A 27007-nucleotide genomic window follows, 5' to 3' on the forward strand; every position below is an offset into this window, starting at 1 on the left:
GCCAGCAGGCTGCTCTCAGCTCTGCAATCCCCGCCTTGGCCATTTCTGTGACCCACCTGCCTTGGCTGAATTTGAGTCCCCGGTGTCAGCCTCCAGGCCCTGAGGTGCTGCCCCTCCTGGAGGCTCCCCACTCTAGGAGGTACACCCCCCCATCTCCCTCCCCAGAGCCCAACAGCCCTCATACCACACGCGACCACTGCAGCTATTGACTTTTTCCTTCATGGCATTTTACCTGCAATGACATGCCTGTGAGGTGACCAGGATGGGTGTACCTGCCCAACCCTCTCACGTGTCAGATGAATAAACAGACCAGAAAGTTTGGGAGACTCTCCCAAGGTCACACAGCAAATCCACAAGGGTCTCACCCAGCCCAGGAAGTGGAGAGGGATTAGAAGGGTGACTGTCTTTGGGCGGGAGAAAACAGCTTAGTGCTGGGGCTGGTGGAGTCCCTCCCGTACCAGGGGGAGAGGGTTCTGGGCCCACCTGGGGGAGGTGTGCAATTGAAGAGTGTCAGGCCCAGATTGAAGGGAGCCTGGGAGAGCACTAAGTGGAACCTCCCTGCTCCCATTGTACTGAGGGGAAGACTGAGGTCTGAGGCTGAGGGCTTCTCCCCAGAGCTCCTTAACCTGTGAGGAACAGAGGGAGTGCCCTTCCAGGAGGCCGTCTTGGTTGGGCCAGGCTGGTCCTGGCAGGGCTGCCCTTCTGGGGCCTCCCTTCAGATAAGCCCGGCTGCCTTATCTGAAAGACAGGTGGGGCCCACACTGGCATGGGGCCTTTAGCTGCCAGGCACCGTGCCTGGTGCTTAAGTTTAGATATATTCTTTATCTCAGTGCGGCCTCACACCCCTAGGAACTGCGCACACAATTACTGCTACCACCTTAGGAACGTGGGCAGAGAATGGATTGGAAAACCCACATTCCAGCCTCTCAGGTTGATAATGACCGTAGAATGTGTTGATCTAAGTCCCTTACGTATATTACCTTTTTTTAAAAAATTTTTTTTAAGATTTTTTATTTGTTAGAGCGCATAAGCAGGGGGAGGGGCAGAGGCAGAGGGAGAAACCGGTTCCCTGCTGAGCAAGGAGCCTGATGTGGGACTCGGTCCCAGGACCCCGGGATCATGACCTGAGCCGAAGGCAGACGCTTAATGACTGAGCCACCCAGGCGCCCCTGTATATTACTTTAATCTCAGAACTACCCCCTGAGATAGGCACATTTTGAAGATGAGGACCCTAAGGCACAGAGAGGTTCAGCAACTTGCCCCAGGTCACGCAGCCGGTGAGTTGGCAGGGCCAGAGCCTGAACCCAGGGAGTTAGTAGGACAGCCTTCCATCAAAACTGATGCCAGTATCACAGTTAGTCAGATCATGACATCCGTCTGCTGTCAAAGAGCAGCTAAGATGTACTGGTTTCCCGGGGCTGCCAAAACAAAACTACCATAAACTGGGAGGCTTCAGGTGGTAGAAAGTTATTGTCTCACAGTCCTGGAGGCTAGAAGTTCGCAAGATGTTGGCATAGTCGGTTTCTTCTGGGGGCTCTGAAGGAGAATCTGTTCCACGCCTCTCTCCTAGCCTCAGTCTTTGCTGTTCCGGCTGCTCACAGGTCACCTTCCCAGTGAGATCTTTCTTGGCCTCTGACCTGAAATTGCAAATGACCCCACTGCTTGTCTCTTCTCAGCTGCATTTTCCCCATAGCAGTGACCCCGTGGCTCACTTGCATTCACCAATGCATTGGGCTTTTATCTGGGTCCCCTCAGGAGAGAGGGAACAATGGGAGAGCCGGGCTATTTGTCTGTTTGGCTCACAAGGCAGTACGTGTCCAATGGATACTTGTTGAATGAATGATCCCAGAGAGGGGCATCCGAGCTGCAAGGCGACTGTCCTGGACAGAGGGGCCTGGGCCAGGCCCTGGAGACAGGTGGCCTTCTTCTGCCCTCCACCCTTGGCTACCTACTGCTGTCCCCCTCTCTCTGAAAAGTGGGGTTTACTCTTTTTTTTTTTTTTTAAAGATTTTTATTTATTTATTTGTTGAGAGAGAGAGAGAGAGAGAGAACACAAGCAGGGGGGAGTGGGAGAGGGAGAAGCAGGCTCCTCACTGAGCAAGGAGCCCGATGTGGGACTCGATCCCAGGACCCCGGGATCATGACCTGAGCCGAAGGCAGACGCTTAATGACTGAGCCACCCAGGCGTCCCAAGTGGGGTTTACTCTTGCACCGTGGACCACAGGACAAGTCCTCTGGCCCCTTCTTCCGGCTGGAGGACGGGTCCACAGCCGGAGGGAAAGGAGGCCGCTCAAGCTAGCCGAGGGGTCGGCGTATGTGGGGCCGCCCTGTCCTGGTGGGGTCTCCCTGGGGCCCTAGGCTGGGGTGCGCCATTCAGATTCTTGGGGCTGGGGGAGAGTGGACGGGAAAAACCAGTCTGTCTGGTTCTGAGGGAAGAGCGGACCTTGAAACCGAGGCAGCTCCCAGGGCACAGGGCTAGGTTGGCAAAGCCAGGAGGAACCCCAGAAATTCCCGCTCCTTATCTGGCGGCTTCATCTCTCAGAGGCTGCACTTGGCTGATCTGGAGACCGGGGCTGGGCTGGAGGGCAGGGCAGAGCCAGGAGACAGCTCAGGTGTCCTCTCGTCTTTCACACATCACTAAGTAACTCTCACTAGTCTGGGTTCCAGAGAAGGCCAGATCTGGGTTCCGATCCTGCCCTGCCCCTTACCCCCTGGCTGACCTTGGGCGGCTACAGACACATTTTCCTCTGAGCTTCTGTTTGGAAAATGGGGAAAATACATAGTACCAACCGATGAGGGGGTCATGGGGAAACCGTGAACCCACTGTGAACCCCATGGCTTACCTGAGGCCTGGCACAGAGCTGGAGGGCGTTCAGTGGTTGTTGCGGCCAAATCTAGGAGTAATCATACCGATGATTGGTAGGTGCACTTTAAGGTGAACCCGAATTGGTCTTCTCTTGATTTTCAGTTCAGTGCCTTTTCTAATTTCCCTTTCTGGTGGTTGGAACAGGCAGCACGTTGGCCTGGAGGCTCATAAGGACTCTGACTGAAGTGGAAAGATGACTGTCCCTGGCGAGTCCAGTTCTCACCTGGGAGGGGCCTGCAAAGTGCTGAGTTGGGGGGGTGGTTCTCCTTCAGAGCAATGGCCTCACCCAGCTCTGGGGGCTCTTGGCCCCCTTGATATGTCTGTCTCGGGCAGGGTGTCCTGAGGATGAGTGGTAAAAGGTGGGGGTGCTGGGCTGAGACACCCCAGCTCTGGGTCTTCACGGGCTCTGCCCCTGGCTTGTGTGCCTGCAGGCAGGGCCCTGCCACCTGTCCCGCCTTCCTCGCCTGCAGAGTGAGCCGCACAGGCCGCTGCCAGGCCGTCTCTGGTGGGTGGCGGGGAGTGCAGAGGGGAAGCCCTGAGACCGGCGGGGTGCCGTGTGGGTGGCATCCCTGCTGGAGAGAAGGAGTGGATGCATTTCTCACCGCCCCCGCCCCCCCATGGGCTGAGACCTTTCCCTGGGTGGAGGGGGGCAAGGCCAGCAGTGCGTTCAACAATTTCACACCTGCTTCCCGTGCAGGGCAGGTTTCTGACCTCCATTTCACAGATAAGGAAACTGAAACTCATTAGCTTTGCGCACATATGTATTGAGCAGGTACTATGTGCTAGGCACCGCTGGGCCCTGGAGATACAGCAGTGACCAAGCTCGGATTCCTCCCGGGACCTGTGTTCTGGCGGGGAGACTGGAATTGCCCCAGGGGAGCTGCGCAGAGAGGGAAAGTTCCTTGCCCAGGGCAGGATTGAAGCCCAGCTGTTGGCTCCCAGGCCTGGGGCTCCACCTCGCACTTCACAGTGGGAAAAAAGCCGACCACACCCTTCCCCGGCCTCTTGTGCAGGAGGGGCGGGAGGAGGAGAAAGGAACATTTTCCTAGGGATTTCTGGACTCTTGGCCCACTCGGCTAAGGTCATTCCTGTCCTGACTGCGCACATGTAGGGGGATGGGTACGGAAACATCCCTTTGATCCTTGGCAGGGGCACTGGGACGGGAATGTGCAGCAGGTGCTCAGTGCTGGCCGTGCTCCAGGGTGAGCACCAGCTCTCCAGGGGCTGGTATAGGAGCTTTCGGCCAGGGGACTTTTTGTCTCCAGAACAGGCAGCCAGAGATGGATCTGGCTCCTGAGCCTCTTCTCTGTGAGCCATCTGATGGTTGGCTCATTTTCTGGCTGTGGCAGGGTCCCCCTGTAGGCTTGCTGCCACAATGCCTGGATGCCGTCCAAGGAAGAAGAGGGACAGTTGTCTTTGTGCATCTTCATCATCAGCAAAGGAGCCTTTCTCCAAAGCCCCCTGCTAGACCCTCCCTGCCTCAGCAGCCAGCGCTGAATCATGCCTAGCTCCAGAGATTCCAAAGCATGCCCTTATGGAGAAGGGAGGATGCTCCAGCCTCGGGGATCTTGGGCAGCAAGGAAGGGGGTGAAAGCCGTGGAGGAGGCCAGGATGGCTCCGTGGGAGGTGTACTGGCCGCCCGGATGCAGCTGTGGATGAGACAGTCACTTTCCTGCCCTCAGGGAACTCAAATCAGGGGAAGGAAACAGAATCCTGGTCCTGGGTGTGGGTGCCTGGCGGGGGGGGTGTCAGGCGGGCACAAAAGAAGGTTCTAGAACCCAGACTGGAGGAGCAGGGAAGCATGCAACATTTCAGCTAAGACCCAAAAGGAGGAGTTACCAGGCAAGGGCTTGGTATACAGTGGTATGCACTAGGAGCCAAATAAATTTTTTTTTATTTTTATTTTTTTTATTTTTATTTTTATTTTTAAAGATTTTATTTATTTATTTGAGAGAGAGCGAATGAGAGACAGAGAGCATGAGAGGGAGGAGAGTCAGAGGGAGAAGCAGGCTCCCTGCTGAGCAGGGAGCCCGATGCGGGACTCGATCCCGGGACTCCAGGATCATGACCTGAGCCGAAGGCAGTCGCTTAACCAACTGAGCCACCCAGGCGCCCCATAAATTTTTTTTTTTTAAAGATTTTATTTATTTGACAGAGAGAGACACAGCGAGAGCAGGAACACAAGCAGGGGGAGTGGGAGAGGGAGAAGCAGGCTTCCTGCGGAGCAGGGAGCCCGATGTGGGACTCGATCCCAGGACCCTGGGATCATGGCCCGAGCCGAAGGCAGACGCTCAACGACTGAGCCACCCAGGCGCCCGCCAAATAAATATTTCTTGACTAAAGGAGAAATGTGTCCTGCAGAGGGAGCCCCGTGGCCTCCAGCCAGAGTGGTGGGGGCTCTGGGGGACCCTGGCCCTGTCTTATCCCTCCAGGTGCTGGGGCTGCTGGTGTGGGCCCTGATTGCCGACACCCCGTACCACCTGTACCCGGCCTACGGCTGGGTCATGTTCGTGGCTGTCTTCCTCTGGCTGGTGACAATCGTCTTCTTCATACTCTACCTGTTTCAGCTGCACATGAAAATGTACATGGTGCCCTGGCCGCTGGTGGTGAGTCCCAGTGGGAGCATGGTGTTGGAGGGGGGGTGTTGCTTCCAGGCTGACCCCTCTGCCTCTGGGAGCAGCTGTGACAGAGCCACCTTCCCTACATGAGAAGGGGCTGGTGGGGGTTGGCCCTCAGCCAGCTGCAGAGCTGAGTGGGGGAGGGAGGATCAATGGCCACAAATTAGGGAGGACATAGGCTTGGCTTTCTTCAGGGAAGGGAGTAGAAGTGAGGGGCTCTCTCTCTTTTTTTTTTCTTTCTTAGATTTTATTTATTTATTTGAGAGAGAGAGAGCACAAGCAGGGTGAGCAGCAGGCAGAGGGAGAAGCAGGCTCCCCGCTGAGCAGGCAGCCCGATGCTGGACTCGATCCCACGACCTGAGCCAAAGGCAGATGCTTAACCACTGAGCCACCCAGGTGCCCCATGACGGGCTCTTGAATGGAGAACCCACTGCATTTGGAATCTTGAAAGTGTTTTTCTGGTTTGGGGGGGCAGTTGGGATTTGAACCTGTGTTGCAGGGGGTCTGTCAGACTCTGGCAGCCCTGGGCCTGGAGGCTGGGCTGAGCTATCAGGAATTACCCAGGATGAGGCCCCGACAGCCCAGGAGAGGGTGGCCTCCCCGCTTTGTTCAGGTCAGTCTCCTCGGGACACAGAGCTGAGAGTGGCCATAGGAAGTACCCCGGCCAGATACAGAAAGCTTGCTGGGCTTTTCTCTCTGACCCGGAAAACTCCTGCAGCTGGGGTCTGAGGCTTTTCAGTGAGCAGCGAGGCAAGAGAGGCGCATGATTGTAAGCCAAGCAAGGCTGGGACTAGGCGGCATTGTTTGGAATTCAATGACTGTTTAAACTGAGGAAACGTGAGTCATCCTCAAGACAGAACGGGTTTGTTAGATCTTGACATCACTGGCAGGAGCCAGGCAGTGTTTGTGGTGGGCGCTGGGCTTGGAGGGAAGATCCTGGGATGAGGAGGGGACGGCCGGACTTCCTGGCTAGGGTCCAGCCCCGGCCCCATGTCCTAGGAGCTTTGAAGAAAGAAATCTCCCAAGATGGCAGGGGCCTCGGTGTCTCTGAGCACAGATCTGGGGCTCCGGCCACCAGCTGTTGTTGGAAGGAGGCTCCTTTCCTGGGCCAGGATAGCAGGGCAGTGTCTCTTAGACTCCTGGCCTATTAGCAGATAAGGCTTGACTGCATCTAGAGACGACTGGATTGGGTTTGTCAAATTGGCATTTTCTGGGATGGGGGCTACAAGCCCCCTATGGGGCCTGGGCAAGGTGAGTGAGTGAAATAGGTCAAGAAGAGGTTTTGGAGAACCTGTACCCGTCTCTCCATAGGGAACCACCTCTCCCTGGCTCCTACCCTCAGTGGGAGTGCAGGCCCCTTGGTGCCAAATCTTACTATTTTAAGATGGAAAGTTTTATATGAGATCGTCAGCTTTTCATATGAAATCTCATTTTAGAATGTTGGTAATTTTTTTTTTTTTTAATCTATAGGTTGAACCAAATGTTCCTGAGGGCCACCAGTTTGCAGTCTCTGCTAAGGCTGTTTACTGGCTCCAGGGGCCCAGCACTGGGGAAATGGGACTCGGGCCTGAATGTCAGCTGAGGGTCCTTTCTGCCAGAGTGGCCCAGAATTCTGCTGGGTCCTCACCCTGGCATTTGATATGGTGGCCTTGAGCCTAGGATGTGGCCCAAAGGCAGACCCAGATTCCTCCCCCTGGAGGCAGAGAGGGATGGGAGGTCTTCCCAGGGCCAGCCTCAGGACCAAGACATGCAGCACCAAGAGGGGCCAAGCTTGCGTGGAAGAGTATGGCCCTGGAATTCTTTAGCTGGTGCTCTCAGAGATGGCCTTGGCTCGCTCTCCTGCCATTGGGAATGGGGTTTTGCCTTGTGGGGCTGTCACTGCCCCCTGACCAGATCACTTCAGGCCTTCTCATCATTTCCCCTCCCCTCTAAGCCCTACATGTGTTTACGCTCCCCGCTCAGATGGCCTCCGGGTTGACCCCATGTGGACTGCCGTCCCGAGGAGCATAGTATCTGCCCACATCCTTGAGCCCCAGCCCCTGTTCTGGATACTAAAGGGGTGTGCCGGGGCGGGGGGAGCCGAGGGGTTCCACACTTACTGGAAGAGTCTGCCGTCTTAAGCCTCTTCTCTCCCCTTACCCCTCAGTTAATGATATTCAATGTGGGCGCCACTGTTCTCTACATCACGGCCTTCATCACCTGCTCTGCTGCCGTCGAGCTGACGTCACTGAAGGGCACCCGGCCCTATAACCAGCGTGCGGCGGCCTCTGTGAGTATGGTTCCTGGGGGCGCCCTTGGCAGTGATGGGGGCGGGGAATGGGTCAAACAAGTCTGTGCCCCTGGACTTTCACCACTCTCCGAGGCCAGCACCTGCCACCCCCAAGGGACCTCCTTCTCGGGGGTTTCAGGGACACTGAGCTTTGTCTTCCATAATTAGCAGTAAACCTCAAGGAACTGGAATGCTTGGGAAATACTTTTGATGGTAAATAGAGGTTTTGGGTTCATTGTTGAACTTTGCTGGGAAGCAGGTGCTCCATACTGACTTAGAGTCCTGTGCCCCCTTGGAGAATCCATTAAAAACTGCCCACCCTTCTTGAAAAGGGCGCATGCAAACCTTTTGGTTGAAATCATTTGGGGGGATTTACAGCTCTCAGGAAGCCCAGACTTGGGCTCCATCCACATCAGGCAGCCAGGGGCAGACCAGTGACCGTGTCCACACCTGTCACGCCTCAGTCCATGGGCCCTGCACAGACACTTTCTCACAGGACCCCCTGACGCCCACAGTGAGGGGACAGGAGCTACCAGTCCTGTCCCATCTGGACAGACAAGGAAACTAAGGCTCAGCGAAGTGAACAGACAGAGGCACATTCCAGGGTAGGGCAGGAACGAGACCAGGGCATGGGTTTCCTCAGTTTCAGAATGTGGCTGCAGGGCACCTTTGAACTGATTCCAGAAAATTCCTGGGTACCTTTTGAATGTTGTCTTTTTAAAACTAAGTCCCTGATGTGTGCCTCAAGGAGTTCCTACCCCTCGGTCATTCTCAGCACATTGTCCAGTTGCCCGTGTCACAGTCTGACCTACCTTGCCTGCGTGGTTAGTCATGGTTTCCCCCACAAGAACGTAACGTCGGCACCCCCACAAATACGTAGGAAATGTGTGGCTAATTGGAGTTGGCGTGGCTACCAGAGTGGCTTGTTCTAGTTAACTGGGGGGCGCTACTCCGGCTGTGCTGTGTGCCCATCTGAGGCTGTCTGGGGCTCGTATCTGTCCCCCCTGGGCTTCCCCCCCCCCCCCCCCCCCGGCCCCACTGCACACCGACTCAGCTCTGGTGTCTTCTTTCTCTTCCAGTTCTTTTCGTGTTTAGTGATGATTGCCTACGGAGCGAGCGCTTTCTTCAGCTTCCAGGCCTGGCGGGGAGTGGGCAGCAATGCAGCCACCAGTCAGATGGCTGGGGGCTACGCCTAGACCACCCATGCCATGGCCCACCTTGGGGCTGAAGGCTGTAGCCGGCTCCCAGTGTGGGGCGGCCCGTGAGCCCGAGGCCTGAGCCCTCCGTGGAGTTGGCCTGGAAGGGACTACACTTGCTCTGCTCGTCAGACTCGGGCTCACCCAGCACTCCTGAGGAATCAGGATCCATCCTCTGGTTTGGCCCAAGTCAGCAAGCACAGGGGCTGGAAGGAGGCCGGTGGCCGAGACCGTCTGCCCATCGTCTGTATTTAGTGGAAGGTGACAGGGGATATGAGGCTGTCAGTGTCTCTGCTTTGTCTTTTTACTTCAGTGTCCCAGGCTGGGGCCCAGGCTTCTCACCAACACTAAGTACACTAACAAGGACTCCAGACCTGCAGCCCCTGACCCTCCATAGAATAAGCCTAACAAGCTACGTGTATTTATCTTAGTCTTTGTTCTGGGACTGCAGAGCAAGTTTTCGAAACTGGTCTGATTCCTTAAAACACAATTTGTTTTTTCTTAAGTAGGCTCCATGCCCTGCGTGGAGCCCAGTGCAGGGCTTGAACTCACGACTGAGACCTGAGCTGAGATCAAGAGTTGGCCACTTAACCGGCTGAGCCACCCACGTGCCCCCCACCACCGCCACCTTAAAACACAATTCTGACTTGACCCTTCCCCAAACCAGAGGCTGCTTCAAGGGAGACCTTTATGGAAAGAGGGTTATGGTATCTGACAGCATGGTCTTCCTTTCCTGCATTCCAAACGTACGAGTGATTTCACACAATCGGTTGGAAGCAACTTCTCAGTGATGAAATAGCCAGCCAGCCTTCATCCCTCTCCCCAGCCCTTGTTTGTAATACTCCCCTGGGGAAAAGCTAACCATGCTGACTGCTTCCCTGACCCTGCTGATGAGGCACAGGGGCCATGGAGGAGGGAGAGGGAACCGGGACCTTGCCTGGTGAGTTGTCCTGTGCTTGGTGGTGACTTTGTTTTTGAGGTTTTTTTTTACAAAAATAAAAATGGAAGAACTTATTTGGAAAAGGTGTTGGGTAATCCTGGTTGTAGATGCTTATAAATTCTGGGAAGGTGCAGGTAAGGATGGCAGTGACAGGGGTTCCAGATGCCTGTGGAGGGCAAGTCCCGTTCTGGAGGTGCTCAGCAGCACCCGTGATGTCCTTGACCCAAGGCGGCCTGACCCACTTCCTGCCTGCCCTGCCGGGTACAGCCCTGCCTTATGCCGTGTGTCCCGACAGGTTTAACGGCCCCTTTTACTCTCCCAAGGGTCTCAGCTGAACACTAAATCATGACTCTAGCTTTAGGCTCATTAGGTCATCTTGCTGGACTCAAGATTGCCCTCCTGTCAGCTCCCTGGAAGGTTTTGTGCAGTTCAGGGAGCATGTCATCAAAGCCGACGGCCACGCTTGATCCAGGAAGCTGCCGCAGACCCCAGCGAGGGGCAATCCTTCTGACTGAGCTCGTGCTTTTGCTGCCACCAAGTAACATGCTTTGAATCATCAGCTGAAGGCATTCTTGGGCACCCCTGGGTCCTTTTCTGGGTTCTGCAGTTTCTGTGACTTGTGACCAGCGGTAGTCAGGAAGCAGATGATCCTCCTGAGAAGGCTGACAGCAAGGTCGCTCTGCTCCCAGCTCCTGCGCCCTTCCCTTCCCTTCCCTTCCCCTCTCCTCCTGTAGGTGCCGTGTCAGCTCCCGTCATCAGAAGAGTACAGGACAATAGATCTTGAGAGACCACGCTCACATAACTTTCGTTAACAGTATATTGTTAGAATGGTTTTATCTTACTATGCCTTTTGAAATTGAATTTTTTTTTAAGATTTTATTTATTTGACAGAGAGAGACACAGCAAGAGGGAACATAAGCAGGGGGAGGGAGAGGGAGAAGCAGGCTTCCCACCGACCAGGGAGCCCGATGCGGGGCTCCTGAGCCGAAGGCAGACACTTACGAATGAGCCACCCAGGTGCCCCTGAAATCGAACTTTTATCATGGGGGGGATGTAGAGGGAAAAACACAGTAGAGAGTTTGGTGCTCTCTGTGATCTCAGGTATGGGGGGGTGGGGTCTTGGGACAGCCCTGTGGACAGCGGTGTGTGGCTGCTGTAAAGTTGCACGGATGTGGCAACTCCAGCTGGAAGGGGGGGGGACTTGGGGGTGTGGCCAGACACCCACATCCCAGTCAGCCCCGGACAGGCCCAGTTCCTGCCTGTTGGAAACACAAACAGCAGCCCTTTTTACTCTCAAGTGTCTCAGAATTTGATCAGTTTCTAGTTGTTCCAGAATTCAACCAGAGAAGAGTTCAGTCTTAAGGATCAACCCATTTTCTTTTGAGGCTAAAGAGGAAACCAAATCGTTAAGGAAGTGTTCAGGGTTTCTGACCTGCTACAACAGCCTACTCCCTTGCAGATGTCAGTGCTCAGACTCCTCCCTTTTGGTTTAGCCCTTGCCCCACCCCCATCCTTCGACCCCGCAGTTCAGGTGAATATTGCTTTCCACGGGTGAGGAGGCCGGAGGCGGCAGCAGTACAACAGTGCAGCTGTCTCTGAGGCCGGTCGCCCTGAGGCCCTCAGAGGTGACACACGAGAACAGAAGTTCCTGTGTGGACAGACAGGCTTCTAGTTGGTGGGTGTTTTTTTTTTTTCTTTAAGATTTTATTTCAGAGCGAACGCAAGCATGAGCACGGGGAGAGGGAGAAGCAGACTCCCTGCTGAGCAGGGAGCCCGATGCAGGCGCAATCCTGGGACCCTGGGATCATGACCTGAGCCGAAAGCAGATGCTTAACCAACTGAGCCACCCATGCGCCCCACTAGTTTGTTTTACAAGAAATCAGAAAGCCTATCTGCTAATATTTAGCTACAACAGGCTTCCTGCTTTTTTCCCCCTCTGAGTGGAAAAAAACCGTTTGCCTCTGTTTTCATTTTTCGTAAGTGATTCTTTGGACTTGTCGACATCCATGGCTTTTTCCCCCCACCAAGCAGACCAACAGGTCTTCATCAAGTACTTCGAACACGCTGGGCCTACCGTGCGCAGGCCTCTATCAAAAGGGCAAGAAGGGAAAGCAAGGCCAACAGAGGCAGCATTTGAAAAAGCTGGGAAGTCTTCGGCTTGAAAGGGGTGAAAGACCAGAGTAGCAGTGACCCAATGGCAGCAGTGACAGTAAAGAAGGGAAGACCCTGTGAAGAATCACAGTTCTTGCAACGCACCTCCAGGTTTACTCATGGTACAAAAAAGTATTTAATAAGCGCCACACAACAGTACAGAAAAAGTCTATATAGCTCATACTTTAAAACCAGAACAGGTGATTGAAATCAGTATAGAGTCTCATTTTTACTTAAAAACAATATAGAGGGTACACACTGGGAATTGAAATACCATGTTCTTTCTTTCTAGAGATGTGACATCTGTGTTTTCTGGTCAGTAATTTCTATGAAATATTGTGCTAAATCAAAGCATACAGGTGACCAGAGCTGTCTGCTCTCTCCTAACTCATGCTGAACTAGCTTAGTGGAACACCATCTTGGTAGGGAGATTTTGACAGGAGGAAGGAACTACAGGGACCCTGCCCCAACAGAAAACCTAACAAATTGATTTATACAGAAAGGGTTTTAGCAAACCTATACAAACACTTAACATGCTGCAGGAAAGGAAGACCTTTGAGCCTACTTCCAGCATAAGCACACACTTGTTGGCACCCAGTAAACCGGGAAGGCCAACGTAGAAAGCATTTTTGCTTTCATAGCACTAACAGCTAAAAAGCACACAGCATATAATACTTTGATCTTTAAGTGGGTAATCGTGGAAGCTCCAAGATTATATCCACTAGGTTAGCCTGAGTATTTTTCTATAAAAATATTTTTCTAAAAATGCTTAAGAGAATTCTAGAAACAGACCACATCAGGACCAGCAGAAGGCAATGATGCAAGGACTGCAAAATAAGACAAGGAAATGATTTTCACGTGTAGCTTCAGGCAAGGGACATCTCTCAGTTGATTCTAACTAGCTGGAATGGGATGAGCTGCAGAAAGCTCAGCTGGGCAGGCAGCTGGCTTGACTGACAGCCTAGAGACACATTACCCCACAGGCAAAAAGCCCACTGAGGCTGCAAGTCTGAGAGACTGAATACAGAGGGCTGTGTGAGCACACAAAAAGCCTGGAGGACATGCAGAGCCTGCAGGGCTGGAGATGGCGGGTTCTTCCAAATGCTGCTGACCTACCAACACGTATGCTGGGGAAGGGGCAATGCTGGCCTTGGGCTTGCTCTGGCGGAGCCTGACGAAGAGGCCTGAGCGGGGTCTGCTTGGGGGAGGAGTGCTAGGATTACTGAACATGAGAAGGTGCTTCAGGGTCTCAGGAGGGTCAGACGATTGTCTTCTAACCCATCAATACTTAACATTAATAAGGAGTTGCAGAATGGTCTTTCCAACATGTATTCTGTCACACCGCCAGAGCCTCTTCCAGTCTACTGGCTGGCAACGTCCAGAAAGATCGCATTGCCTGGTGGTGGGACCTAGGGCCGCAGGTCATTCTGGGAAGCTGGCACAGAAGATGATTTGCACAATGAAGTCACCACTAATCCACTGCTTAAGTCCAGTCCCCGGCCTTCTTTTTCCTGCATGAGAAAAAAAACAATCCTAAGAGGCAAGGAATAGGAGGGGAAAAAAAAGTCCTTTCTAGCTCAGAACCGTGCCTTGGCATGGGGAAGGAGGTGCTGGGCTGGGAGGATGGGCCACAGGGGAGCAGACTGGAGCTGGAAGGAAGTTATTTTGCATTCTTGTTCAGCACTGGCCCCATCATTCTTTAAAAAGTGTTCCCTCTCTTCACTGAAATATATTTTTTCCTGTTAAGAGCCTGCATTATAAGAGAGGCAAGGGAACGAGACCTGCTTTTCGGTTTTGTCCTTTTGATTATTTAGGGTCTAGTAAGAGGTACCTGGGACCTGTTGTGACAAAACGTTAAGCATGCAGTCCCTCAATAAGGGTACTGGGTCCCTGATGGAGGAAAGCAGCTATGCTCCTGACACCTTGCTAGCTGCCAGACTGACACTGGCCAATCGTGGGGAGAAACCTGGCAGCCGGTCTGCGCTTGACAGGTCTACTTGGAATTTGCTCAGTGGTGCGATGTGGCTGACAAAGTGAGCAAGAGTGACTTACTGCTCTGTAGTCCAGAAACATTTCTTTAAAAGCCAGAAAATCTGTAAACGTGAGCAGCATGTCAAATATGTCACCAGCCACTTCATCTTTATGGTGCCTGCAAAAGAAAAGGATGGCTGTTTCATCAAAGACTGAAACCGATTGTCTCTTCAAGATTCCACTAGAGGGTTTTTGAGGGCCTCCCACCCCAGGACCTGACCACCAAGTGCTCTCAACCTTCATGTTCATGCAATAAAGAAAAAGGATGGTCTTTTTTCAGAGTGGAGGAGGAAGGGGGAGGGAAAAAAACGCAGAGTCAAGCTCAACTCACTGTAAAGTTGTGGTGAAAGCTGCCATGTTAAATCCAGGAATCCGCTCCAACAGCTGCTCTTCAATATACTTTTCTACCAAAGAAATCTGTCACGGTGTAAAGGAATCTTGGTTTTAGGAAAACAAGGCTGCTTTCCAGAAAGCCCGGCCTCTAGCGCTTTGCAAACATTTCCTAAGAGCCTATTCTACGAGCCAGGCTCCATGCTGAGCGCTGGGGATACCAAAGAACCAAAATACAGCGCCTGTCCTCAGTGAGCATGCGCCCTGGCCCACGCGGGAGAGCGGCTGCGCAGGCAACGGCACTGCGACAAGACGAACGCGCCCACGTAGGTGGAGGCGGTGGGCAGCAGGGCTCCCCTCCCCCCCCATGGCAGGAAGCGAGGAATGAAGTAAGTAGGACCTTTTTTCTTGGGTAGATGGAATCCGTAAAAAGAAGGTACAAAAGAAGCATATTGTTGCAGGTAATCCGTTTCCTTATAAGTGGAGGCCCGTCTGGAGAAAACTGTCGAGTCCGCCATGTTTCTAAGGTTAAGAAAGTCTGGAGGATCAAACCTTTGCTCAGACAGACGAGATCTTTCCAGGAGGTTACTTGAGGCCTCAGCACAATGGAAAAACCTAAGGGTCCAGAGTTGAGACTCCTGGGTTCTAGTCTTGGTCTCCTCACCAACTAATTAATGATCTCGGATAAGGGTTTGAACTGCGTGGCTCCACATATTATGTGGGTTTTGTTTTTGATAAATACAAGACTTTAATTGTATTTTCTTTATGATTTTAATAACATTTCCTTTTCTCTAGCTTCCTTTATTATAAGAACACGGTATAGGATACCTATACAAAATATGTGTTTATCAATTATTTCCGTTATTGGTAAGGCTTCCAGTCAACAATAGGCTATTAGTAGTCACATTTTGAGGAGTCAGAAGTTATGTGGGGATTTTGGACTGCACAGGCATCGGGACCCCTAGTCCCCACATTTTTTTTTTTTAAGATTTTATTTATTTATTTGACAGACACAGCGAGAGAGGGAACACAAGCAGGGGGAGAGGGAGTAGCAGGCAGACAGACGCCCCAACGACTTGAGCCACCCAGGTGCCCCTCCTCACATTGTTTAAGGGTAAACTGTAGTGTGTGCAAGACCAGAGGTTAAAGCATATGAATGCAAGGTATTGCGAACCCATATACTATAACTGATTATAACTGAAAACAGGACAATGATCAAGCCATTTTTTAAAACAGAAGTTGGACAAAAGTCACCAAACACTGCAGAGGAAAGCAATGGGAGGTGAAAACTAGACCGGATTCTTAACAATTCCTGGCAGGTATTGGTGGCAGCTTCTAAAAGTGCAGCAAACGTCAACATCTTTTGGTTCTAAATTCACATTTTAAAGAACTCCTAATCTCCGGGGAGAGAAACAAAACCACTTACGTATTCGTTAAAAATAGGCGTGTAGGTGAGTTTATTCTCTTCTGTGTCTTCAAACTCCTGATAGTACTTGTCCATGAAATTTCTCTGTAATAACTGGAACTCGTCATCTGAACCACAATAGGGAAATTTTATGCTTTTCAGTAGAGACTAAAAACCATTCTGACTGATACAGGCAGGAATTCTGTGCCAGCACAACTGCTTTCTCAGTGGCTGGTCTCTAGGAGAGGGAAAACTAAAGATGTTTTAAGGAAGTATTCGATAGGGGACGCCTGGGTGGCTCAGCCGGTTAAGCGGCTGCCTTCGGCTCGGGTCATGATCCCAGGATCCTGGGATCGAGTCCTGCATCGGGCTCCTTGCTCAGCGGGGAACCTGCTTCTCCCTCTCTCTCCCTCTGCTTGTGCTCTCTCTGTCAAATAAATAAAATCTTTAAAAAAAAAAAAAAAAGGAAGTATTCGATAGGACACCGACATTCAAAGAGCACAATCCAGTCTTTTTATTAATAACAAATACTAATATTTTTAATCACATAAAATTCACCATTTTAACCATTTTTGAGTGTGGTTTGGTGGCATTAAGTACATCTCCATTGTTGTGCAACCATTACCACCATCCTCTGGTCCATTTTAAACACACCCAAACAGTGGCTTGGGAACGCCTTCACATTCCTTTTCCACAAAGGAATGGGATGGTTCTCTCTCTCTTTTTTAAAGATTTTATTTATTTATTTGAGAGAGAAAGAGTGAGAGAAGAGCTTGAGTGAAGGAAGGGGCAGAGGGAGAGGGAGAAGCAGACTCCCCACTGAGCAGGGAGCCTGATTCGGGGCTCGATCCCAGGACCCTGGGATCATGACCTGAGCCGAAGGCAGACACTTACCGACTGAGCCACCCAGGCACCCCAGGATGGTTCTAATAGGATTTCAGCAGCTATGGTGGAAACAGTGTAGTGGTTAAGCATATGGGCTCCGATCCTAGCTCAGTCACTTAAGTTGTGTGACCTTGGGGACATTTCCTAGTATCTCTAAGCCCCACTTCCGTCAACTAGCGAATGAGGATGATCAGAGTACCTATCATAAAGGATTGCCAGGTGGAATTCAGAGGATTTGTGTAGAGATTAGCTTATAGCAAACACCTAAATGTGAAATAAGGAATTTTAACAAGTGAAGAGAATATTACTTCTGAAAATAAAAGGAAAGCTTCACAAATGACCTAGCCTTTAGGATAAATACTCTGAACTTAAAAAAGGCCCCTTTTCCCATGGCACACAGGGGCCCAAATGGATGGAAGAACTCAAAAGTAGTCCTGAGGATTCCCCAGAAACCCTCAGATTCACACAGGAAAAGGGCTTACTGGTGAAACCTCTGTATTTAGGTGTTAAGGGTGTGAACCTTTTTGGGACCTGAAGATAAAAAAGCTTGGGTCAGTAATTATCAGACTAGACTAGACTATGAAACACCACCAAAATAATGGAGTCCTTTTTTTTTTTTTTTTGCCTAATTTAAAGAAAACTCAAAAGTTTTCTCAAAGTTTTTCACTCCCATGTTATTTGTCTTAAACCTTGGGTGCCTGTTACTGCTTATTATACTTAGCAGGTCTGTATGCACCAAAATGAATGCACAAAGAGGAACTCAGAACCCAGGAAAATACAGAACCAGCTGAAGTATGGCACTTATTTTCTTTATAGACACGTGTGCTATGGCTATGGTATTATGCTGTGGTTCATGTCATGAAAACGTTAAAGCTCAAAACTGAAAAATGGAATTCCTCTTACTCTCTGAAATAAAGTAGGTCAGTCGCTCCTGAAGTTTTGCCAAGAGGCTCCTAAAGTCTAGGGCCCCATTACCTGAGTAAGTCCCTCCCAGGACCTGAAGCTATGGTTATTAGTTGTTAAAACAATGAGGGATGTTTGCCTCTAAAATCACAGTAAGGCTTACTTAATAATACTCTGTGCTACATTAAAATTTATATTCAGCTTGCTGTTTTCTCTCAATATTAACTCTCCAAACCCCAAGGGTGTAAGAACTAAATTTAGAGCACAGGTTAGACTGAGGCCCAAGGAAGCTTACCCATAATAATGTCCTCTAAATATCCAACCACAGCATCAAATTCTGCATCAGAGGCGGAAGAGCTGAAAAATATAACTGGATTAGGTGCTCTTTCAAAGAATTCGCTTAAAAAAGTGTATCAGGGACATTTTCAAACATGCCTAAAAACAGCAAAGTCAACGTCCCATCACCCAGCTTCAACCAATTAAGAATGATTATTGCCTAATGTAGCAATTCCGAACAGGAAAACCCGCTTGACACATTTATGACATCAAAGTTGAATGGCTCCATTTTCGGAAAACCTGTTAGGACACAAGGAGCCACAAAAGGAACAAATAAAGGGGAGCAACGGCTCGCAGGGCACATCTTAAGGCTCCTCGCATGTTTGTCCTTCAGGTTTACTCACCGCATCTTCGCTGTCACCCCCCACACCTATCGGCTTGTGAGCGTGAACCGGGCGCCAGCGAGATACTGGCCTGGGGGGCAATCGGCTCAGGAGTCCCCGAAGGAGTTGATGGTGGAGGTGGTGGTGGTGGAAGGTCCTCTGACCCCAGCTCAAAGCTGCCAGGTTTTGCTGACGACTAAGGGTCCGAGGCGGGGGGACTGTGATGGAGGCGTCGCTCATCGCCTGACACTCTCCCCGCACTCCCGTCCTCCCGGCCTGAACCTGGCGGTCGCTGCGGCCCCGAAATCAGCGGCGGGAACGGGGGCGGATCCTGGGCGGTCCCTGACCCCCATCCCACCCCTCCAGGACACCGTTTCACAGGGCGGAGGCCCAGGCGAGGGCCGGCAGCGCCGGGCGGCGTCACTTACAAGGACAGCGCGAAGCTCTCTTCCTCTAGGGCGTCCATCGCCGCCGCCGCCGCATCCACCCGCGGGGAGAGCGGGCCGGTCGGCCTCCTACCCTGTTCGCGGCCCGGGCCCAGCCTCCGCTCTACTCCGTAGAGTCCCAACGCGCATCTAGGAGGCCTCGCCGCCGACGCCGCGGTCGCTCACGGCGCAGCCGGGTAGGCCCTGCGTGCGAGGCCCGGGCCTCAGGCTCCCCGGCAGCGGCCACGCGCCTGCGGGGCACCCCACACCCGGCCAGGCCTCTCAGTGCGCGCCGCTGCCGCTGTGGGGTCCGGGCGTCGGTTACCCACCGCCCGGCCCCACGCCCCGCCTCCCGTCACCATGGCCACCAAAACCCCTTCTGCCGCCTCCCGCTTCCCGAGAGCCAATCACAGGTGCGCGCTGCCTGGTGCCGGGGGCGGGGCAAAGGTAGGGAGAGGAAGTGAGGGAAAGGGATTGAGAGGCGCTAGGGGAAGCCTCTTGAGACTCAAGGGGACGCTTGGGGTTATGGGAGTGTTCTCTCTCTTTGTGGCGGTTAAATCTCACATTGCCCCCATTTTATGGAGAAAGGAATGGAAGCGAAGAGCCTCAATTTCTTCACTTGCAATTTGGGAATAAATTACAGGATTTAAGAAGATTAAATAGGGGGCGCCTGGGTGGCTCAGTCCTTGAGGTGGGACTCTTTTTGATTTCCGCTCAGGTCATGATTTCAGGATCCTGAGATTCATCCTTGCGTGGGACTCAGCACTCAGCGTGGAGTCAGCTTGAGATTTTCTCCATCTCTCTCTGCCCCAACCCCTTGTGCTCTCTCTCTAAAATAAATCTTTTAAAAAAGAAGATTAAATCGTTTAAAGTGGGTCTTAAGAGCACTGTAAACTGCAGATTTCTTGGGAGCCAATCCCTTAGCTTTTTTTTTTTTTTTAGGTTTTGAATCAGATAATGCAGACCTCTGATTCTCAAGACAGTTACTCCCTTTTGTGGAAAGAACGCCCACCGCAAGAAGTAGAAGTCTTGTAATTTACATCATAAAGATAATAGTCACACAAAAGATAATGTTCACATCATAAACATTATTTGGCATTTATTAGTTCCTTGGCTAATTAGGCAAGATAAAAGTTGACAGTCACTGAATCAACGTAATCAGAAATCGGATGACTTTGTTCCAGGAAAACTCCTCTCCCAAACTGCCAAATTTTGCAAAAGGATTCCCTAGAGCTGATTTCTTTTGATTGGACCACTAGGTGTTATGTGTCTTTGGTTGCCATTGTACCCTTGGGCCAAATGTGTGGTACATGTCTAGAGTGATTTAAGGTCTGGCTTAGGTTTGATCTGAGGGTCAGATGGCCGGCCTGAATGAATTGACATTTTGAATGGATATAAAATAGTGAAGGGGTGTCTGGGTGGCTCAGTTGGTTGGTTGGGCAATCCACTCTGTGTTTGGCTCAGGTGGTGATCTCCGGGTCATTGGATGGAGCCGGTAATCTGCTTGTCCTCTCCCTCCCCCTCTGCCCCTCCCCTGTTCACTCATGCTTGCTGTCTCTATCGCTCTCAAATAAAATACAAAAAAAAATAGATAACATTGGGTTCTGGAACTAAAAGTGGTTACCAAGACACTGTTATATCCAGGGTGAATGAGATCAGTTCTCAGAGGTACTATAGTTACCACCAAGTAGAAGACAGGTATCTATAACGGTTTGCTGATTAACTAGACTGAATTAAATTTAAATTAGGCCCTGGTTTTGCGGCTCAGAGCAACCTCAGCATTTCCTCATGATCTGTTTTTCTCTATAAACCACTTATTTCTTCTGGACTAAATGAACTTGCCCACCCTTTTTCTTTTTTTTTTTTTTAAGATTTTATTTATTTATCTGAGAGAGAGAGAATGAGAGATAGAGAGCACGAGAGGGAAGAGGGTCAGAGGGAGAAGCAGACTCCCCGCCGAGCAGGGAGCCCGATGTGGGACTCGATCCTGGGACTCCAGGATCATGACCTGAGCCGAAGGCAGTCGCTCAACCAACTGAGCCACCCAGGCGCCCTTGCCCACCCTTTTTCTACTTCTAAATCATATATGGGATCAGACTGGAGTAGGAAACTTGATGATTTCATCTGTTCTGGTTATCTATTGCTGTTACAAAGCACCCCAAAATTTAGTGGCTTAAAACAACGATTATTGTGCTTACTAATCTGCAATTTAGGCGGGACTTGGTAATGACAGCTAGTCTCTGTTCCACTTGGCATCAGTTGGGGCAGCTGGAATGGGGCTAGAGGAGCTTCTTCCAACCTGCCAACTCACATGACTGGCAAATTATTGTTGGCTTTTGGCTGGGAGCTCAGCTGTGGATGTTTGTTAGAGGACTGGTGGTTGGCAGGGAGGGGGGTCCTCAGTTTCTTTCCATGTACGTCTTCCCAGGGATGCTTGGGTTTTCTCACACCATGGTGGCCGGGTCCAAGAGCAAATATTTCAAGAGACAGTAAGTGGAAGTTGCCAGTCATTTAGGGACTGGAAACTGGCACAGTCTCACTTCCACTGAATTCTATTGTCAGACACAGAGCCCATCCAGATTTTAGGGGAGGGTACGTAAACTTCATTTATATAGATGGGAGGGGTGTCAAACAATTTGTGGCTATTTTTAATTCACTTCACCATGTCTGGCTTTTTTTTTTTCTTTTTCTTTTTAAGATTTTATTTATTTTTTTGAGAGAGAGAGACAGGGCACAAGTAGGGGGAGGGGTAGAGGGAAAAGCGGACTCCCCGCTGAGTGGGGAGCCCAACGTGGGGCTGGATCCCAGGACCCTGAGATCATGACCTAAGCTGAAGTCATGCTTAACCAACTGAGCCACCCAGGCCCCCCCACCATGTCCAGCTTTAAGAACAAATGCGCGGGGCGCCTGGGTGGCTCAGTCGTTAAGCGTCTGCCTTTGGCTCAGGTCATGATTCCAGGATCCTGGGATCGAACCCCGCATCGGGCTCCCTGCTCAGCAGGAATCCTGCTTTTCCCTTTCCCACTCCCTCTGCTTGTGTTCTCTCTCTCTCGCTGTCTCTGTCAAATAAATAAATAAAAAGTTGTTTAAAAAAATGGGCATAAATAATAGGTACCCATTTACTCAGGCATGTGCCAGTTACTGTGCTAAACATTTATAAATACATTGTCTCTTTTTGAAATACTTGAAACTCTGAGAAAAAAAGAAACTTCTAAAGGTTTTGTTATCTTGATCTTACAGATTAAGAAACAAAGGCTTGGAAGTACTTGCATACAGGTGATAAGTGGCATCAGGGAGCTGGAACTGGGTCCAGGCTTACTCCCAAGGGCATGTTTAACTGTCATGCTTATATATGGCTCCAATCCCTGAGTTCTTAAACAACACTCCTAGAAATCAGAACATGGTATTTTTCTGCTCAAGACAGAACGGTGGCCTTTAAGGGAAAAATTTAAAACTTACTTGAATATATTAAATGTTTTCCATTAATAATCATTTCCTAAATCCTTTGATTGTGGGTAGAGCATTAAAATTTTTTTTTTAAGATTTATTTATTTGGGAGGGGGAAGGGGCAGAGGGAGAGAATCTTCAAGCGGAATCCCCGCTGAGTGAGGAGCTGGGTAGGGGGCTTGATCCCACAGTCAATGAGATCATGACCTGAGCCAAATCCAAGAGCCAGACAATCAAACTACAGAGTCACCCAGGTGTTCCTGTATTAAATTGGGGGCGCCTGAATGGCACAGTCGGTTAAGTGTCCCACTCCTGATTTCGGCTCAGGTCATGATCTCAGGGTGGTGAGATGGAGCCCCCATTGGGCTCCACACTCAGTGCAGAGTCTGCTTGTCCCTCTTTCTGCTCCCCCCCCCACCAGCTCATGCTCTGACTCGCTCTCTCAAATAAATAAAATCTTTTTTTTTTTTTAAAGATTTTATTTATTTATTTGAGAGAGAGAGAGAGATAGAGAGCACGAGAGGGAAGAGGGTCAGAGGGAGAAGCAGACCCCCCTGCTGAGCAGGGAGCCCGATGTGGGACTCGATCCTGGGACTCCGGGATCATGACCTGAGCCGAAGGTAGTCGCTTAACCAACTGAGCCACCCAGGTGCCCTCAAATAAATAAAATCTTAAAAGCAATTGTTTTAAGTGAATAAATAAAAAATGGCCAGTCTTGGAAAGAGCTAGATCTTAGTTGGACGGTTTGTTTCCAGGATACATATTCAAGGTGTTGGAAATGCATGCAAAAGTCATTTTCTGCAAATGAAATTGTTTTCTGTGATTGAATCCTTGTTTCCTGGTGTGCAAATGGCACCATAACTTTACCTTGCTTTACTGATCATTCCAAAAAGATAGAAATTCATTAAAAACTTTTTTTTGCTAGAACCCTGGGAGCATTTACCCAATAAATCATTGGAGAAAGGCCAGAACTTAATTTTTTTTTTCCTCTGTGGTACAATTTATCATCAGTAAAAGCCTAGCTTTTAATTTCTCTTAAAATGCTTACATGCAATGCAGAATATTGATCTACTGTTTATTCTCTTCCACATTGTTATTCCCTAGTTTTCTATATGGTCTTTCCCTTTGAAGCAGTTCCAAGATTACAACTTATGAACAAAATCCAAGGGTAGATTTCTAGAAAGCTAATAGGCTCCTGCATTCCTTTGATTTGTGACAGATTACCTATCAATGCTGTTTTTCTCCACTGAATTTATAGGCCACCTTCACCACTCTGCTGGACTCCAAAGTCTCCCTACTGGACTATTTCCATGTTTTGCTTGTCCTCTGTCCTGCACCCCACCCCACCCCACCCCTTTTCCATTCTCCATATAGATGCCAGGGCTGTCTTTTAAAATTATCAAAGAACTTCCATGCTTAAACTTTTTTTTTCTCTTGCACTTCGTTCATGAGCGGTCCCCTGACCTTTCCAACATGGAAGCACACTGTTCTACTCTCTGTTCCTACCTTACGAGCTATGGGGCCTCCCCTCAGATCCTGGAGCTTACTGAGCTTTCCTCCTTAGTTAGGCCTTCACCTAGAATGTGTTCCCATAGCTATGTAGTCCTAGAAGCTTGTCCTCGGCCTCTCTGCCGGGCCACGTCCTACTTTTTCCTTGGCGTTGTTGCTAAGATTACTTCCTCAGTGAGGTTTCTTCTGCCCCCTTCTGATGAAGTTTTAGAATATAAGTGAGGTCCGGAGCCGACGACCAAGAAAGAATTTAGACGTCTCTGGTGCAAAAAGGCGATTTTATTAAAAGCACGCCCCGGGCTTGGGAGGGGTGGTTCATTATCTCCTTGGGAGCTGGGGCGGTGAGGGCAAAGGGCATGTTCAGAAGGGCTGTCACGTGCCAGAGACTCTCAGGATACTGGACACCTGGCTACTGTCAACCCAGGGCTGTTTTTCCCTCTAATAAAGTACCAACGTGAAGACACTTGGGAGTTTCCTGGAGGAATGTTACGTTCCTCCTATCACACCGACTTGTCAACGGGCTTTAGGTTTAGAAGAAATTCAATTTTATTTACATTTCCTTCCGTCGCAGCCTCCCTTAATTTTATGGTGGGGTAGGTGATGTTAGGGCTCCAGGAACTGAGTTATGGGTCTCTGGAAGTTAAGCTATTGGTAAGAAAGCTTCTTCCTTGCAAATCACTAGGACATTTGTAAACTGAGGGAGACTCCTGTTCTTCTATCAGTGAACCATTTGTTTTTCCTTTCGCTCAGCCAGGAGTGCCTGAGGAATGTCACATATGGCACATGGGGGTGGGGGTGTAGGGCGTCAGCTTCTGCTTTGTCCTCAGCTAGCCTTCTGCTCCCTCCTCACTACCACTCATCTAAATTAAGTGCCCCTCGTTCTCTCTCGTAGTACCCTAATCTTTTCTTTTAAGGCACTGACAATTTATTAAAATAAACAAATTTACTGTCTTCTACCCACTATCAGATGTAAGCTCTATGCACAGATCTGTTTTGTATACCACGTAGGCACAGTGCCCAGAACATATTAGGTACTCAGTAAAGATCTGCGGGATGAGTAAATGATTACCCTTGCTTAATTCTTTTTACTTGACTCTCTCCTACCCTGGAAAGTAGCCCTTAAAACTGAGAGGATGAGGTCTTAGAACCTTAGCAGTCGGCACCAATGAAAGTTGTGAAATCTTAGTCAAAAAGGCAACAAATGTTTTATTTCTTCAATGCAAATTACTGTATTCACCACAAGCTAAAGAAGAGAACATATATATATTTATATATATATTTGAATTTACGGAAGACCAAAGACATGGAAAAAAATCCAGCACCCCAACAAGTACAGCCAGGAAGGAAATCAGCTCTGTAATAGGACAGTTCAATGAATTACAAACAAGAAAGGGTGGGAAAGGAAGAAAAAAAAAATGTGCATTGAGTTTAAGACACTGTAAAACTCAGAAGACATATTTACTATTCAAGTATAAACTCAGTAAGGACTTGGCATAAATTGAAAGGCAGCTGCTGAGGTACACCATTATAAAATAAGTTCTATGAATTTACAATTCTACCTTCCAATTTTCTGGGAGAAAAAACCAAACTCTTGAAGGTCTTCACCAGAGACCCTGAGAGGGATTAACACTTTTGATGAAGACATAGGCAACAATCCATGATTGAATTTACTATTCAAAAACATGTATTTATTTAAAACAATAGGAATACGCGCTCTCAGACTGTCCTCTAAGAGTTTTTGAGACTGTTAGTTCAAGAGTTTCAAAGTATATTACTTCCAAAAACAATACTGATTAAAAAAAATTTTCAACAAAAAACAAAAAACCTGATTTGATGGTACCTTAAAAATACCCTAAATACCAAATTTTCTCCAGTCTAACATTGCAATTAATTTAAGAATTCCTCCTGCGTTGTTAAAACATTTTTTTCCTCAGAAAATGCGGGTACTGAAACTGGATAGAAACACCATGAATGTGAAAATACCACCAGTTTTCTGCAGTTAAAAAAAACCTACAATGTTCTTTGGAATCACAGAAATATCAAAAATTGGGTTTTTTTTCCACAGTCTGTGCACCTTCTTTCAGGCCCTCCATGTTCCTTGTAGCATTGACCTGTGTGGTTCTAGTTTATAGATTCAAGTCTTGCAGTGCAATATCCACGCTTAACACACCGCTGTCTCTCTGACCAACGGGGAGTTATGCTTAACCCAGAAATGCTGTTATTTACTTCTCCATAACGACTTCTGCCCCAAATAAAAACTTCAGAATGAGACAAAACATCCTGTTAAACAATCAAATGCACCCAACATGGAGAATTCCGGTGTGGTTTCAGCACTCGGGAGGGCACAGTCTCCTATGGTTTTTCATGGAAGGACCACAGGCCTAGCTGTTAGCATTCAGCTTCCCTTGGCCTTAAAAGGAATTTCTCAGGGCTGGCAAGTTGGGTTAGATTCTAAGAGAATTTTGTCTTTGACAAACTACCATTTTTAGCATAAAATCTGGCCATGGCTATAAGTTTCAATGTGCGCACAATTGATTAGAGATGTTTTTTTTCCTTTGTTTTTCTCTTCAACATTGGCTGGAATTGAGCAGAAATAAGTCCATGATGCCTCTTCATGTGTGTCATGAAATATGAGAAATCTGTCTGACTCTAGACACTATTTCTTTACGACACAACGGGCAGGTCTCCAGTTGCAAGGCACAATCCATGCACAGGTCACTGAGGAGAAAGATACAAGCACTGGTTAGGTTAATGCTTCCAAAGGGCAGACCGACAATGTGCTGACTCAATCTGAAATATTAACAAGTTCGTTCAGTAAAAGGGTAATCATTACACATGGTTAAAAAATGAACTAAATAGGGGCTTTAAGTGTCTGCCTTCAGCTCGGGTTGTGATCCTAGGGTCCTGGGATGGAGCCCCACATCAGGCTCCCTGCTCAGCGGGGAGCCTGCTTCTCCCTCTCCCACTCCCCCTGCTTGTGTTCCCCCTCTCGCTGTGTCTCTTCTCTGTCTAATAAATAAAATCTTAAAAAAAAAAAAATGAACTAAATATATAAACCAATAGTGAGTCTCCTCCCATTTCTGATCCCCCATCTTCCTCTTCTGAGGAATAAGTTCAAGTACATTCTTCTAGAAAGTCTGTATGTACACAGCAAAAAGTTATAGATGTGGATATGTGGGTAGAGACACAACATGGTATTTTCCCAGACAGCTAGCCATTTATCCCAATATCAAACAGTCCATCTTGCACTGCAGAATTGACACAAGGCCTTTATATGTTAAATTTTCATTTGTATGTAATTAGTTTCATTTCTGGGTTTCTATTCTGTTCCACTGTCTGTCATTCTTTTCATATACTGGGAGCAAACTATAAG

At 49.3% G+C, this 27007-nt stretch overlaps 3 protein-coding genes across 8 annotated transcripts in view; 1 reads left to right on the forward strand and 2 right to left on the reverse strand.

The window, feature by feature from the left end:
* Nucleotides 1-27007, forward strand: part of PLLP (plasmolipin) — a 49440-nt gene that overhangs the window by 10121 nt on the left and 12312 nt on the right. Inside the window, exons 2-4 of one of the 2 annotated variants that reach the window (XM_025889149.2) lie at nucleotides 5299-5472; nucleotides 7631-7753; nucleotides 8833-10666. In XM_025889149.2, coding sequence (XP_025744934.1) covers nucleotides 5299-5472; nucleotides 7631-7753; nucleotides 8833-8949 — 414 coding nt within the window. In that variant the 3' untranslated portion in view covers nucleotides 8950-10666. Of the gene's footprint in view, nucleotides 1-5298; nucleotides 5473-7630; nucleotides 7754-8832; nucleotides 10667-27007 lie in introns of those variants that run through there. The other variant, XM_073880264.1, reaches the window with a different exon arrangement.
* ARL2BP (ARF like GTPase 2 binding protein) lies at nucleotides 12132-19031 on the reverse strand. Of its 2 annotated transcripts, none has more exons than XM_025889145.2 (6): nucleotides 18682-19031; nucleotides 17890-17951; nucleotides 15828-15934; nucleotides 14403-14488; nucleotides 14093-14189; nucleotides 12132-13551 (listed from the first exon to the last, which is right to left on the reverse strand). In XM_025889145.2, the coding sequence occupies exons 1-6, from the start codon at nucleotides 18717-18719 to the stop codon at nucleotides 13450-13452; spliced, it is 492 nt and encodes a 163-aa protein (XP_025744930.1). In that variant the 5' UTR covers nucleotides 18720-19031; the 3' UTR covers nucleotides 12132-13449. The 2 variants fall into 2 exon arrangements, with proteins under 2 accessions (XP_025744930.1, XP_025744931.1); XM_025889146.2 differs by lacking the exon at nucleotides 18682-19031 and adding an exon at nucleotides 18275-18587.
* RSPRY1 (ring finger and SPRY domain containing 1) overlaps nucleotides 24817-27007 on the reverse strand; it is a 41776-nt gene continuing 39585 nt past the window's right edge. For all 4 annotated transcript variants that reach the window (XM_025889119.2, XM_073880259.1, XM_025889270.2 and 1 more), the window contains one exon: nucleotides 24817-26352. In XM_025889119.2, coding sequence (XP_025744904.1) covers nucleotides 26256-26352 — 97 coding nt within the window. In that variant the 3' untranslated portion in view covers nucleotides 24817-26255. The remainder of the gene's footprint in view (nucleotides 26353-27007) is intronic.

The sequence above is a fragment of the Callorhinus ursinus genome, unplaced genomic scaffold (genome assembly GCF_003265705.2).
Source record: "Callorhinus ursinus isolate GAN/ISIS: 27379988/994484 unplaced genomic scaffold, GSC_fseal_2.0 scaffold37, whole genome shotgun sequence".
In the NCBI taxonomy this organism is placed as follows: domain Eukaryota; kingdom Metazoa; phylum Chordata; class Mammalia; order Carnivora; family Otariidae; genus Callorhinus; species Callorhinus ursinus.

Coding starts and splice junctions, on each gene's coding strand:
- ARL2BP (XM_025889145.2), bottom strand. CDS start 18,719: ATGGACGCCCTAGAGGAAGAGAGCTTCGCGCTGTCCTT. Junction 17,952..18,681: donor GAGAGCTTCGCGCTGTCCTT/GTAAGTGACGCC, acceptor TATATTTTTCAG/CTCTTCCGCCTCTGATGCAG. Junction 14,489..15,827: donor CGCCTATTTTTAACGAATAC/GTAAGTGGTTTT, acceptor ACACCGTGACAG/ATTTCTTTGGTAGAAAAGTA.